Source organism: Rhinatrema bivittatum, chromosome 9 (assembly GCF_901001135.1).
Source record: "Rhinatrema bivittatum chromosome 9, aRhiBiv1.1, whole genome shotgun sequence".
Classification (NCBI taxonomy): domain Eukaryota; kingdom Metazoa; phylum Chordata; class Amphibia; order Gymnophiona; family Rhinatrematidae; genus Rhinatrema; species Rhinatrema bivittatum.
This window is the reverse complement of record NC_042623.1, coordinates 58783044-58798088: the sequence shown is the minus strand read 5'-3', so window position 1 is coordinate 58798088 and position 15045 is coordinate 58783044. Positions and strand designations below refer to the sequence as shown.

At 45.4% G+C, this 15045-nt stretch overlaps 1 protein-coding gene across 2 annotated transcripts in view; it reads left to right on the top strand.

Moving 5' to 3' along the window:
* LRRK2 (leucine rich repeat kinase 2) overlaps positions 1-15045 on the top strand; it is a 584366-nt gene that overhangs the window by 70084 nt on the left and 499237 nt on the right. For both annotated transcript variants that reach the window (XM_029617357.1, XM_029617356.1), the window contains one exon: positions 4974-5101. In XM_029617357.1, the coding sequence (XP_029473217.1) occupies positions 4974-5101 (128 nt within the window). The remainder of the gene's footprint in view (positions 1-4973; positions 5102-15045) is intronic.

Below are 15045 nucleotides of genomic sequence, written 5' to 3'. Positions count from 1 at the left end.
AGAGTGACATCTACAGTGCCCGGCATCCTCCCGCTCCGCGGGCTAGGGGAATGTTCACGCTGAATTTTCAGTCGTCAGTCGCTCGATCCCGGGGAGTGTGAACTCGCTGACACAACCATGGCTCTCTCTCATAGACAGGTGGTCTCCTCCCACCTGGGCTTTATGGCGACTATTCGCAATACCATGGCCTATTGGTCCTTCCGCTGGCGGCTCCACGGCTCGGCGGGTATAGATGCTCCTGGCTTTCCCCTGGCCGGCGGGCATTCTTTTCTACCCCCTCCCCCATGGTCTCTGGTTGGGAAAGCCTCAGAACTATAGAATTCCACCGGGGTCCCGTGGTTCTGGTAGCACCCGAGTGGTCACGCCGTCCCATGGTTCTGCTAGCACTCAAGTGGCCGCGCAGGCGCTGGTTCGCGGTTCTCTTAACTTAGCGACGACCTGACCTCTGTGGCTCAGGTACCGGTAATCTTCGACCAGGCCGATCGCGCTTGTCTAGCACCCTGATTTTGGATGCGGCAACTCTCCGGCACGAGGGTTATTAGGAGTAGGTCTTCTCCGCCTTCCTGCGGGCCCGGTATGGACGACTTCCCTGGCGTACGTGCGTATCTGACTGTTTGAGTCTGTTTGTGCGGCGTTGTTTGTCTCAGCGTCCTCCGCTCCGATTTTGTTGGTCTTTTCTTCCCCAAGTCAGTCTTTCCTAGGGTTCTTCCCTTTTGGGTCCAGCGCATACAGGTCTACCCTCTCAGCTCTCTCCTGGGTCGGTTGGACGGTCATCTCTGAGCAGTCACCCATCTGCGATTTGGTGTTTCAGGGGCGTCAGGCATCTACGTCCACCTTCTCGCCCACTTGCCCGTCATAGAGTTTTAATCTGGTTTTTCGGGCCCTCTATGCGGCTCTGCGAGACCCCCTCCATCGCGTTCCCTTGCAGGCTCTTACGCTGCAGACTGTCTTACTGGTGTCTAGCTTCTAGGCTCGTCGGAGTTCGGAGATCTAAGCACTGTCCTGTCAGGATCCATTCTGCGTCCTCCCGACTCCGGGGTATCCCTCGTACGGGCTTTTCCTTCTTGGTGACGGTTCTTCTAACTTCCCTGTCCACCAGTCGGCTGAACTCCCCACATTCCCCTGCGACTGGTGGCGGTCTCCGTTACCTTGAGGCCATACGTGCTCCACTTCGTTCCTCCTGGTTACCAATGGCCTTCGTGTATCAGTCCATCCTTTGTCCCCTTGAGTGGGTCCACTTGGATTATGCCGGCTTCGGTATCCACTTTAGCACGCTGGTTGACGGAAGCATTCTCCTCGGTTTATCTTTGTTATGGTCAGGCGGTTCCCGAGGGTCTGACAGCTCATTCACTGCGTTCTTGAGCTACTTCCTGGGCGAACAGTCACAGGATCTGTCCGTGGGGGATTTGCAGCGCCGACGCTTGGACGTCCTTATTTTTGATCGACGCTATCGCCAGGATGTTCAAGCTCCACTTTGGTTCTTTTGGGCTACAATTGCTTCAAGCGAGACTGTCTTGGTCCCACCCGGTTTAGGGAAGCTTTGGTGCATCTCATGGTCTGGACTGATCCAGGTACGTACAGAGAAAGGAAAATTAGTTCTTACCGGTTAATTTTCATTCCTGTAGTACCACGGATCAGTCCAGACGCCCTTCCCTGTATGTTGTCTTTTTTTGTCCTCTTGAAGCTTGTTTCTCTTACAGATTCCTCTATTTCCACGTCTCTTTTTTGGGCATAAATACTGAGCAAATACACCGGAAGCCTTGGTTGCACATGCGCCAAGTATATGCAAGAGCGGTTAGTCATACCATATACCTTACATTGTTCTACTTCTGCTCCTTGGAGCTTTCTGGTTACTTGCTTGATCCTATTCTGGTTTTTGTTATTTTCTGCTTTGACAATGGTTATACTGAAGGGTTAGAGGATAGGCTCTGTCCTGATATAGGGCATCCTTTCAGTTTTTGTCTGTCTCCACCTGCTGGAAAGGAGGCTCAACCCATGGTCTGGACTGATCCGTGGTATTACAGGAACGAAAATTAACAGGTAAGAACTAATTTTCCTATAAATGCCGCCAGCCTTCGTGTTGTTTTTGCTATTATAGACTTAACATGGCTACCCCTCTGAATCTGTTAGCATTCAGTATCACAGAACATAAGAACATAATAAATTGCCATGCTGGGTCAGACCAAGGGTCCATCAAGCCCAGCATCCTGTTTCCAACAGAAGCCAAACCAGGCCACAAGAACCTGGCAAGTACCCAAACACTAAGAAGATCCTATGCTACTGATGCAATTAATAGCAGTGGCTATTCCCTAAGTAAACTTGATTAATAGCCGCTAATGGACTTCTCCTCCAAGAACTTATCCAAACCTTTTTTTGAACCCAGCCACACAAATGGCACTAACCACATCCTCTGGCAACAAATTCCAGAGCTTAACTGTACATTGAGTGAAAGAATTTTCTCCGATTAGTCTTAAGTGTGCTACTTGCTAACTTCATGGAGTGCTCCCCTAGTCCTTCTATTATCCGAAAGTGTAAATAACCGATTCACATCTACTCGTTCAAGACCTCTCATGATCTTAAAGACCTCTATCATATCCCCCCTAAGCCGTCTCTTCTCCAAGCTGAACATCCCTAACCTCTTCAGTCTTTCCTCATATGGGAGCTGTTCCATCCCTTTTATCATTTTGGTTGCCCTTCTCTGTACCTTCTCCATCGCAACTATATCTTTCTTGAGATGCGGTGATCAGAATTGTACACGGTATTCCAGGTGCGGTCTCACCATGGAGCGATACAGAGGCATTATATTTTCTATTTTATTAACCATTCCCTTCCTAATAATTCCTAACATTCTGTTGGTTTTGCTACTACAGACTTAACATGGCTACCCCTCTGAACCTGATAGCATTCAGTATCACAGTATCAGAAACTGCATGAAATTGAATATCCCATTTGGCTTCTGGGGGTTTGTAGCCTGTTGGAACCAGCTCAGCTACTCCATGTCCTGGAGTCACTGGACTAAAACTCTTAGGTCCTGATTCATTAAGCTTTTTCCTATACACACAGAATGGGAGAGGAGTCTTGGTCAATCAGGCCCTTGTTAGCTTTATTCTTTATCTTCTTTACATGGGTAATAAACTCTGGCTGTGTTTAGAACCTGTTCCTATAAGCCAAATCTAAATTACTTTGGAAAGGACTTACCCTGGTTTACTTTTGGTCATTTGATTGATTTGCAGTGACTTTTCCTGAACTAGTTTTCTCCTCTGCCTCTGCCTCAGTTTCTGTCTTTGTGTTGACATCATTTATACCCTGCCAGCCTCCTGCTAAAGCAAGAACCTCCCTGAGGGCCCTTAATCAACAATATAAGCATTATATAAAAACCTTTAAATGAAATAAAAATAATCACAGTAATTTAAGACATTCCTTATTAAGTTTATTGGTAAATTATTTTTGTCAGTTCCTAGGAAAAGCTTCTTGTGATATGCAGTAGGTGCAGAATGCATGTGCTTGAATTTGGGAGGCAGTAGTATATCCAGTCTGACACTGCAGGCATTGGTCTTTATGCCCCTTTCCTGTTGGGTTAAAATCTATTACATAAGCCACGTACTGTATTCTGTATTTTTTCCTTAATTTAAGCGTGAAACCAGGAACTGTAGCAGTCTCTAATAGAGTAACTTTAGAACCAAGCTTCTTGTCTAATGATGCATAACAGATCAATAGCTGTCTGTGACCAAAGATGTTATCTACAGCCGTGGGGTCAGATCTGTGTATTTTTCAGCGAAAATCAATGAAGTGACAACAGCCTTCAGATAAGGTTAGGTTATGGATGGCCAAATTATTTTCACTTGTCACAGTTGAATTGTAGCTTTGGCATTAGAGCTGTTCTGATGTGGAGGATAATAGTACAACCCTTGGGGGACAGATAACATAGGAAAACCTGACCTGTGCGTTGCTTGAGTTTATCCTGAATATCATTGGACTTGTATCTTGAGCCAGCCTGGTGGCAGTTCTGTGTGGTTCCATGCAGGGGACTTGGGTTCCATTCCTGCGTCACATCTTACATTTCACGGGCAGGCTGGGGATGCTGCGGCAGCAGCCTTCATAACCTTTGATGAGAGAGGAGGAAAGGGGAGAGGGAGTTCCCAGTCATGTTACAGTGACACCTACTGGCTGGACTCGGGGTGCACCTGAGCAAAATTCCAGAGGGAGCCGTGGTTTGTGGCCCTTGACCAAAGCTTGTTATTGCAATGGCAGAGTTACACTGGAATGGCAGACTGGAGGACCTTGAATAATTTAAATAGAAAGTCACGGTGCTGTAGCCAGTAGAGTCTAGAACTAGAAGCCCAACGGAACAGTAGGAAATTATGGGCCCAGAAAAATTCCTATTACCTGTAGTACTGCCATATGAATTTTTTTCCTGAATAGCAGTTACTGGCTACCTGGGTACCGATTAAATGTAAAATTCCCAGATTTTGGATGTGAACTGCTGTAAAGCTGCAGGCACCAGTTAGCATCCTGCTCCTGCTGTCAGAGGCTATAAATCCTGAGGTCAGACGGAAGGGTGCAGAGAGAGAGACAGAAGAGGAGAGAGATTTGGGTTGAGGGGAGAGAGGGCGAGGAACAAAGGAGAAATAAGAGGAGAAGGAAGACATGGCAGAGTGAAGAAGGGAGGTGGGATTGGATGGAGAAGAGAGAAATAGAAGGTAAAGGAATAGAGAGGCAGGTGAAGGGACAGAAAAAAAAGAAGGTAGAGAGAGAAAAGGGGTGAGAGAAGGGCAGAGGAGAGATGGTGAGAGAAGCAATAAAAAGAATAGGAAAGATGAATAGTGGTGAAAGAAGGGGGAGGACAGGAGATGAGGGTTGGGATTAGAAAGGAATGGACAAAGGCTTAGAGCCACAAGACTAAGAAAATCTGAATCATTCTATTGCTGCTTCATCTTTTAATTCCCATTTAATGCCCTACTTTTCTTTTCAAGCTGAAACAATATTTTTAAACAAAGACTTGGAGGAAACGGAAGAAGAAGAGGGTGGAAATGAACAAATGTTTTGGCTGGAGGCTTGTTATGAAGCATTAAAACAGCACAGAAACAACACTGATGTCCAGGTAAGTAAGAATTCCAAAGTAATTTAGGTGAATTACAGGACTGTAGATAGTGTGCTTGTGCCGCATACAGATCCTCAGGTTATTGCACAGAATGAGTGTAAATGACTCCATCAACCAGCAGGCATAAATTAGCCATAATGCACTGCTGATTCATTCTACGGCACCGAAATGGACCCAGAGCTCAGTAAAGACTTTACTTAGCATCTCGGGAGTTCCCTCCCGTACACGCTGCCTCACGAGCCATTCAGCCTTTCTTCTTCCTCACTACCGCACAGACGTGTGTCACACACACTCAGTAAAATGTTTTGTGGGTTTTAGTCATAGGGCTCGTACTCCCTCCTTGCTGCTTCTGGTTTTCATTCGCTGCCTCTGCAACCCCTCGAACAGAACTTTTTAAGTTCTAAAAAAAATAAATAATGAGAATAGAAAATCCCAAGGCCAAGAAGCACAGCAATCATCGACTTCAACACTTGTGCTATGAACACTAGATGTCCATTGAAGGTTTGTACTACATCTGCTATCGCTGCCTGGGCCGGACCATGACACCTTACAACCATAGTCAGATGTTCCCTAGGGTGCAGCAGCTTTGCGCCTGGAAGATGAAGATTCTTAAGAAGGTTCCAGCAGGTAAGATAAGACTAGAATATACCAGACAGGCTCATTTACGGCTCGATACAGTAAGGCTGCGGTAGAAACAGTGCGGCAGTGTCAGGCGCACCCTTCCTCCCCGCACGCACAGTTCTCCTGACCTAGCGCCTGATACTCTCTTCTAATTGCATGCAAATGCATGCCTCGGCTGTAAAGCGTTAGGGAAGGGTTATGCCCGCGCAACCCATTTTACTGTATAGGCGCTTAATACAGTGCCTATACAGTAACCTGGGTGCGCTGGTACCTGTCATTTCAAATGTCATTTCAAATGACATTTGAAATGACAGGCACCAGGAAGTGTAAAAAACAAAATTTTTAAATGCCTGTCGGAGGGCCGCGTGGGTCCAGGCGGCCGGCGGGATCTGGGGGGCCGGTGGTCGCGTGTTAAATCTAGGCCGCGGGCGGGTGGGCGCCTGTTCCAGGCGGCTGCGGCGGGTGGACGCGCGTTAGTTTCAGACAACCGGCGGCGGGAGCCGGGGGGCGGGTGGTCGCGTGTTAAATCTAGGCCGGGTCGCACAGACGCGCATTCCTCCGCCTGGATGAATGCGCGCCTGTGCGACCCCTGCGATTCGGTGCTCAAGGCAGTCACATGCCGTGACGTCACTCCTTGAGCGCCGAATCGCAGGGGTCGCACAGGCGCGCATTCATCCAGGCGGAGGAGCCGGCTGCTTTCGCCACCTGGATGAATGAATGCGCGCCTGTGCGACCCCCTGCGATTCGGCGTGACGTCACGGCATGTGACTGCCTTGAGCACCGAATCGCAGGGGTCGCACAGGCACGCATTCATTCACTGCCGGTTGGGGCTCCTCCGCCTGGATGAATGCGCGTCTTTGCGACCCGGCCTAGATTTAACACGCGACCACCCGCCCCCCCGGCTCCCGCCGCCGGTCGTCTGAAACTAACGCGCGTCCACTCGCCCCCCCCCCCCCCCCCCCCCGCCGCCTGGACCCACGCGGCCCTCCGACAGGTATTTAAAAATTTTTATTTTTTTTTCTGACAGGTTTTATGTGTCCCACAGCATTACATTTTCTCGATCATCTCTGTATCGCTTTTTTTTTTATTGTGTTTTATTGTTTTTGAGTATCTTAAGCGGTGTCGATGGATTTGTTACTAGACTCACAGTCCTAACACCTACTAGGGGGAGGCGGTAAACTAACACGTTAAGGCCGCGGCAAAACAGCGGGTTACTAAGGAGATAATCTGAGCGCGCGTTACGGTATCGGAGGGGAATAGCTAATTCCTTCATTATACAGCATTATACAGCTAATTCGTTCATTTACATGCCGCATGCGGAAAGGGTTATGCGTCTGTTTTAAGAAGCGCTAAGGACGCGTGAAACTGGAGACTGTATCACTGAATCGCCTTACGCGCCCGAATTGTGCGCTCCGAGCACGTTACAGACGGGCAATCTTCGACCGAACGATACTGTATTGACCCGTTAGTTATTAGGGCCTTCTGCTGTAGAATTTTTTTGCTATTTGAATTATGGAGGGAAGCACATTTTAGAAAGGGCATTAAGACCTGGTTATATCAACAGGCTTTCTGTTTAGGATAAGGGCTGTTATTTAAGGCAGACGGACTGATTTTTATGTTTTATCTCAGTGTTTATATTTTGTTAGTGTATGTTGTGTTTCACTATTTGTGTTTTTGTTTTTATATGTGTGTTTGTATATATTTTAATTGTTTAAATTGTTTTTATTAATGATTTTAAACCTGCTTTATTTTGTTTGTAAACTGCTTTGATTTTACCAGAGAAATTTGGTATATTAAATACAATAAACTAAATTAAACTAAGAGCCTGAAGCCTCAATACAAGGCCGAGCAGTAGAGCTGTTCCTTGTTCAGGAGTGAGATGTTGTACACTTGGCTCAAGAAATTGAGAGGGAAATCCTTTTCCTTCTCATTCCTTCAAGCATAGGAAAGCTTCTCCACTGTGGCCCGTGGTGCCAGTTCCTAGATCTGTCACAATTCATGGGTTGAGCGTGGTGTGAAAGCCTGTGGTGCCAGGTGAGGCACCGAGAAGAGCTTCTAAAAAAAACTCAAGGGACCCTCTTTGGAGCCATCCTGCTAGAAGCCAAATAAAAGATTAGTGCTTTTGGCACAGGGTTCTGCTGCAATGAACCTCTCTTGATACCAAGGTGGGAGATAGCTTTATTGGTACATATGCTATTGCTCTTCATCGTGCGGAATATCCTCATGGCAGTGATTCATTTATTCTACTCAGACCTGGGGCTGAACAGGATGCCATGTGTATCATTGGCATGGAGCTTGCATTCTAGAGTGCAATCAACACACTTGGCACAGCATACTAAGACACTGTTATTGTGTCGGAGTAGAGTACATTGGTGCATAAGACCAAGAGTCCCACTGCTGGCACTATGTTGTCGAAGGATGACCTGCCTGTGCCATCTATGGACCAATGCACTATTCGATGGGAGGAGTAGACATAACTAGTAGGTAGCAGCTCAGAGCCAACTGCTGCCATGGTGCTGAATTCTTCCTCTGCTTGGCAGGTAGGTTTTAGTGAGGAGGAACTAATCCTGGATTTCTGATGATGATGATGTCTGTCCTTTGACTCTGGCACAGCCTGTGAGAACCCAGCTAGCAGAGCTAGTGAAGAATTTCTTTGCTTCCTTAAGCTCTGAAAACCAGATGGGAGAAATTAGAACCTCTCCATCTAAGATGGAAGACATTTTCAAACATAGTGGTGCCATTCAAAGTCCCACTCCTCTCTTCAAGATCTTCCAAAATTGGGAGGTGTTGGATTCTTCTCTTCCAGGAGAGACCCTTCATGAATCAGAAGGGGAAGAAGTGGGAAGGAGATACAGCAGCTTTTAAATTAGAACAAGGGGGAATGCAGGCAGTCGCTCAGCAGGGCATTATTTGGAGGGAGATTTTGTCAAAGGATACTAATGAAATAGAGTTAGAGCATTCCAGTGGAGAGGTTCCATGTGCCGATTAAGTAAAGAATCATCTGAGCTAAAGGATTTCAAATTATCCCTGACAACTGAAAAGCAAGTTGTTAATTCTAACAAAAAACACACTTTGAAATGTCTGTGTGCCAATACCAAACGTCTAAGAAGTAAGAAGGGAGAGTTAGAGTGTATAGCAATGAATGATGAGATAGACATAATTGACCTGGTGAAGGAAGATAACCAATGGGACAGTACTATACCAGGTTATAAATTATATCGCAATGATAGGGAGGATCAACTTGGTGGGGGTGTGGCGTTTTATGTCCAGGAGACCCAGAGTCCAACAGGATAAAGATCATACAAGAGACTAAATGCCCTGTAGAATCTTTATGGGTAGAAATCCCATGTGTGTTGCGTAAGAGCATTGCGATAGGAGTATACTACCGTTCACCTGGCCAAAATGATGAGATGGATGATGAAATGCTAAGAGAAATCAGGGAAGCTAACCAATTTGGCAGTGCAGTAATACTGAGAGATTTCAGTTATCTTCTAGCATGCCCTGTAACATCAGGGCATGCTATAGATGAAAGTTCCTGATGGAATAAATAACTGCTTCATGGAACCGAGCAGACTCTATGACAAGACCCTGAGTGCAGACAGAGGCAGGGCTAAATAGGCAGGGATTTGCTGAGTCATGAGGTCACGAGACTAAAGCTGAGAAGAGGATAGAAGCAGCTCCTGGAGGACCTTTGGTGGTTGGGAGTCTGCATGACAAGCAGAATCACAACAGTTGGCTGTAGAGGCAAAAACTCATAATAAAAACTTTTAAAATATTTCTGAAGCAGGAAATCTGTGAGGGAGTTGGTGGACTGTTAGATGATCATTGTTTGAATCTTTTCAGATTCAATTCTGATTAATAAGTCTGTTAACTTGTTTTTGAAAAAATTTGCAAGATCAGAACATTTTAATTCAGAAGGAGAACAATTAACCTCATTCAGATCTTTTATAAGTTTCTGTACTGAAGAAAAAATTCTGGATTTTCCTAGTGAAGAAATCTTTTTTTTTTTAGCATTGTTAATGAGTTTTTTTGTATTGAGCCAATAGACTTCTATAGGATGTTAAATTGTGTATTATGGAATTTTTCCTCCATTACTTTTCCTTTTTTCTTAAGCGTTTTTTGGTATCTCTAATTACATTGGTGTACCAAGGTTTATGATTTTTATTAGTAATATTAATTGTAATTGTTTTCTGAGGCGTTAATTTATCTGCTCTATTGTTGGCAAACTGTAACCAGGAGCTGGTGGCATTCTTGCTGTCAAGAAGTTGGAGATTAGTTATATTTTGTCTATTTCAAGTTCATTAATCGTGATTGGAGGCTGTAGTGTAGAGGACTCGGGAAGGTCAGATTTTGTTACTGAATCCTTTTTTAGTGCCAGGTTAGCTTGGATTAAGAAGGGATCTGACCATGGCACTTCAGTATATTCTACTGTGGGATTGGAATCTAGCTTGAAATTAATAAACATTAAATCAAGAGTATGCCCTGCTTTATGGGTAGGACCAGTTATGATCAGTTCGAATCCTAAGGCGGATAATGAGTCAAATCATAGGTAAGCAACCTTGCTATCCACACGAGGAATGCTAACACCCATTTCACAAGCTGTACTCCTGGAAAGATATCAGGGAGCATGCTAACAGCAAATATCTTTGGTGTTAGCATTACAAGATTCTGTATTTCATCTACTCTGCTGCCACCATGCAGTTTTTGTCTGCTTCTGACACTCTGCTACTGTTACGTTTAGGGCAGTGGTCTGGCGTTGTGAACACCACCTTCAGGAATGACTCCAGGTGGAGAGAGACAAAGACAGCTGGAAGGTCTGTGAAGAATGGCTGGGAAGGAATGAGATGCAGGCAGGAGTGAATGGAGCTGGGCGATGGCTGAGATATGGATCAGAGTACTGGCTGGGAACAAAGTCAATGTCCAGGCAGGGTCACAAGAACCTTATAGCAAGACAGAGAGCCCGACGGCCACACACACACGGCAAGGCAGAAGGCCCGAAGGCCACACACGGCAAGGCAAGGCAAGGCAGAAGGCCCGAAGGCCACACACGGCAAGGCAAGGCAAGGCAGAAGACCTGAAGGCCACACACACACGGCAAGGCAAGGCAGAAGACCCGAAGGCCACACACACACAGCAAGGCAAGGCAAGGCAGAAGACCCGAAGGCCACACACACACGGCAAGGCAAGGCAAGGCAGAAGACCCGAAGGCCACACACACACGGCAAGGCAAGGCAGAAGACCCGAAGGCCACACACACACGGCAAGGCAAGGCAAGGCAGAAGACCCGAAGGCCACACACACACGGCAAGGCAAGGCAAGGCAGAAGACCCGAAGGCCACACACACGCAAGGCAAGGCAGAAGGCCCGAAGGCCACACACACACGGCAAGGCAGAAGGCCCGAAGGCCACACACAGCAAGGCATGGAAGGCTAGAGCAGGGAGCCCAAACGAGCTCAATGCTGAAGCACTGGAGTCTAGGGTAGGCAGGGCTATAAAGGAACATCCCGGACATAGAGCAGATGGATTGGGCCAGCCAGGAGAGCCTGCACTTGAGGGACCCCTGGTGGTGAGGCGGTTGCACAGCAGCCATAGTCGTAACAGCTACTCCTAATCGTACTACCATTTGCGTCCCCAGCCAAAAACAGTGACTGTAGATTGCAGATCTGTGGGAGAGCAGCACTGTGTGCAGGGAATTCTGTTCTTTGTAACTGGGTAGGACAGTTAACCTCAACCTGCAATATATCTGTATGAGTGTGTAATTATATAACAGTACCTAAACTCTCTGCTATATCATCATGTTTACATAGGTTTAATGATAACCTGGAAGTAATGTTTACAGTTGAAGTTATAGTAAACTTCTTAAGACTTATTTAGGTCACATGTTATCATCTAATAATTTTAGCCAGTTAAAATCAAGGCATCAGTAAAAATAAGATACTATCGGGCCGATACAGTAAACCACGCGGGACAGCGCCCGCTCTCCTGTGCGCGCGATTCAGTAACTTAATTTATTTAAATTAGGGCCCACGGTAAAAAGAGGCGCTAGGGACACTAGCGCGTCCCTAGCGTCTCTTTTTTGACGGAAGCGGCGGCTTTCAGCGAGTTTGACAGACGACGCTCAATTTTGCCAGCGTCGGTTCTCAAACCCGCTGACAACCACGGGTTCGCAACCGGACGCCGGCAACATTGAGTGTCCGGATTTTGAGCCGCGGGCCCATTTTACTTTTTTTTTTTTTTTTAACTTTTACATAAGAACATAAGAAATTGCCATGCTGGGTCAGACCAAGGGTCCATCAAGCCCAGTATCCTGTTTTCAACAGAGGCCAAAACCAGGCCACAAGAACCTGGCAATTACCCAAACACTAAGAAGAACCCATGCTACTGATGCAATTAATAGCAGGCGCTATTCCCTAAAGTAAACTTGATTAATAGCCATTAATGGATTTTTCCTCCAAGAACTTATCCAAACCTTTTTTGAACCCAGCTACACTAACTGCACTAACCACATCCTCTGGCAACAAATTCCAGAGCTTTATTGTGCGTTGAGTGAAAAAGAACTTTCTCCGATTAGTCTTAAATGTGCTACTTGCGAACTTCATGGAATGCCCCCTAGTCCTTCTATTATTCAAAAGTGTAAATAACCGAGTCTGAAGCAGGGGCCTCCGACTTAATATCGCCATGATATTAAGTTGGAGGGTGCACAGAAAAGCAGATTTTACTGCTACCTTTGGATAGGCACTAATTTCTTAAAGTAAAATGTGTGGCTTGGCTGCACATTTTACTTACTGTATCGCGCGGGAATGACTAATAGGGCCATCAACACATTAGTCTCGGGGGGGGGGGGGTTGGACGCGCGTTTTCAATGCGTTATTACCCCTTACTGAATAAGGGGTAAAGCTAGCGCGTCGAAAACCGGACGCTCAATTTTGCCGGCGTCCTGTTTCCGAACCCGTGGTTGTCAGCGTGTTTGAGAACCGACGCCGGCAAAATTGAGCGTCGTCTGTCAAACTCGCTGACAGCCACCACTTCCGCTTACTGAATTAGGGGTAAAGCTAGCGCGTCGCAAACGCGCGTCCAAATGGCAGTTAACAGTGCGCTCCAGTGGAGCGCACTGTAGTGTTATCAGCCTGTATATTAGCCTTATTTGACAAAACTGTTAAAGGAACCCAAGAAAACAGTCACTGGCCAGTCCCAAAATAGGAAGAGGTCAGTATTCAAACGCTACTAGCAATTGCCTCTTATCCAAATAAGTTACATAAATTACATAAATTATCCTAAATTAGTTACTCTTATTTAATCAATTGTTTTGCATCTCACCACTCTACCTGATAAGATTCTTCCCTTCAGTTCCAACTTTACCCAAGTAAGAGAAATTTAAACTCTCCCAGCGATTGATGAAATTCCCAAGTTTTTATACGACATATTAATCACTACCTGATTGTCCACTGTAATACCTTGCTCAGTACTATTGTTTAACAAACTGTTTTAAGGTGATCAGTTCCAATATGTTACATGGTTCTACTGTTATTAAATGTAATAAGTTGTTATACTGTAAACCAGAGTGAAGGCAGCGTGCTATACTTCGGTATATAAAAGCTATTAAATAAATAAATAAACAGATAGTCCACTGCTACTTAGCCAGATAAGTAGAACTTATCTGGCTAAGTGGCAGCTGCTGAACAACCATTTTAATTTATCCAGATAATTAATATCCCGATAAGTTAGATAACAGTATTTCTTTGAATATTGGGCCCCTTGTATTTAGTTTAAAGCTACAGTTCCTTCTTGCATTTGAATAAGATATTTTCTGCCCCATAACTCTGTAATCCAATTTATTTTTTTCACGCATGTTTCTCAGAATTAGTAGAAAAATGTTTAAGAATAATTTTTGAAGATCCAGTTTAAATATGACTGCTGGTGCATGTCTCAGATATTTTTTTTCCTTTAGTCATCTTTCTTTCTGTATTTGTTATGTGATTTCCCAGTGCTACGCTTCTTACAGCTAAGCTATGAGGCTGTAAGAAGAGAAGCCTAGCAATACTGCCTATGAACCAGTCTGACTTCAGCAATTCTTATTAGTAAAAAAAAGAAAAATTCCCAAAATAAAAACTTGAGGAAGAGCTACAGAATTCTTGTATTAAAATATGTGCATAACTATGAATATATTTATTTATTTATTTAAGACTTTTTATATACCGTCTTTAGCAAATAAATTTGAACAAAAACGGTTTACAGCATTGAGCATATAAATAATAATTCCCTGTACGTACCAGGATCAGTCCAGACTGTAGGGTTATGTCTCCCTTCCAGCAGGTGGAGTCAAAGAGAAAAGTTCTAAGACCCTCCCATATCCCAGGGTGCCTCCTGCGATCCTCCAGTATTTCTCTGACTCCAGCAGGTGAAGGAAGACATCCCCTGAGGTTCTGATCCTTTTGTCAGCTGAGTGAATTTACTTTTATTTCCAGTCAAGGGATTTTTTGTTCCTGGCTGATCTCTGACTAGATCTACTTTTGTGTTTAAAAAAAAAAAAAAAAAAGTGAAATTGGTGCTGTGTCTGTAAGCCTTGTCACCCGGAGGACCCCTATCATTCCCGGGTAGGGGGGATTTACCGGTGGGCCGGTCCCTCCCCCCTTCAATTCCAGAGAAGTTTAATTCCTCTGAAGGGAGCTTAGTTATTTATTATATTCCAGGGAGGTTGTTATTCCCCTGAAGAGAAAGCTCCATTAACTGTGTACAAAAAAAAAATTAATAATAAATGAAGGACTACAAGTATTCAAGGCAAAATTAAGTTTTATTGAGACACAAGCAAGTATTTAATTACAATTTTGTAATTTTCAGAGTTTTTTTTCTTCAGTCCTTGTAGTTTTTTCTTCTTGTTTCTGTAATGCCGCGGGGCTCCCGATGTTCTGCCTGTGGAGAGCAGGCAGTGTGGCTCTCCAGAGACAGCTTCTTTTTTTGCTGTCTTCCCGGCGGTGAAGGGCCGTCAAATCTGCCTCTTGCAGGCAGAAAACGGCCATTGCCGCGTGCACGCAGTTCAAATACTTCTCTGCCAGTTCCCCTGCCTCGGCCGGCCCCGTTCCCGAATCACACGGGAACGGTGGCCATTTTGGATTTCCCCGATGATCGCGGTGGCCCGCAGTTGGGGGGAGGGGAACTACCTCCGGTGTTGTCACCTCCTGCCTTAAGCCCAGAACAATCAATTTTCCAGGAACATGAGCCTCTTCAGTCTCCTTTACCCCCGGGGGGGGGGGGGGGGGGGGGGCGGTTTTCAAGACATCCATTTTCCTCTCAATTTATTTTAATGCACAAGGCATATTTGGAGA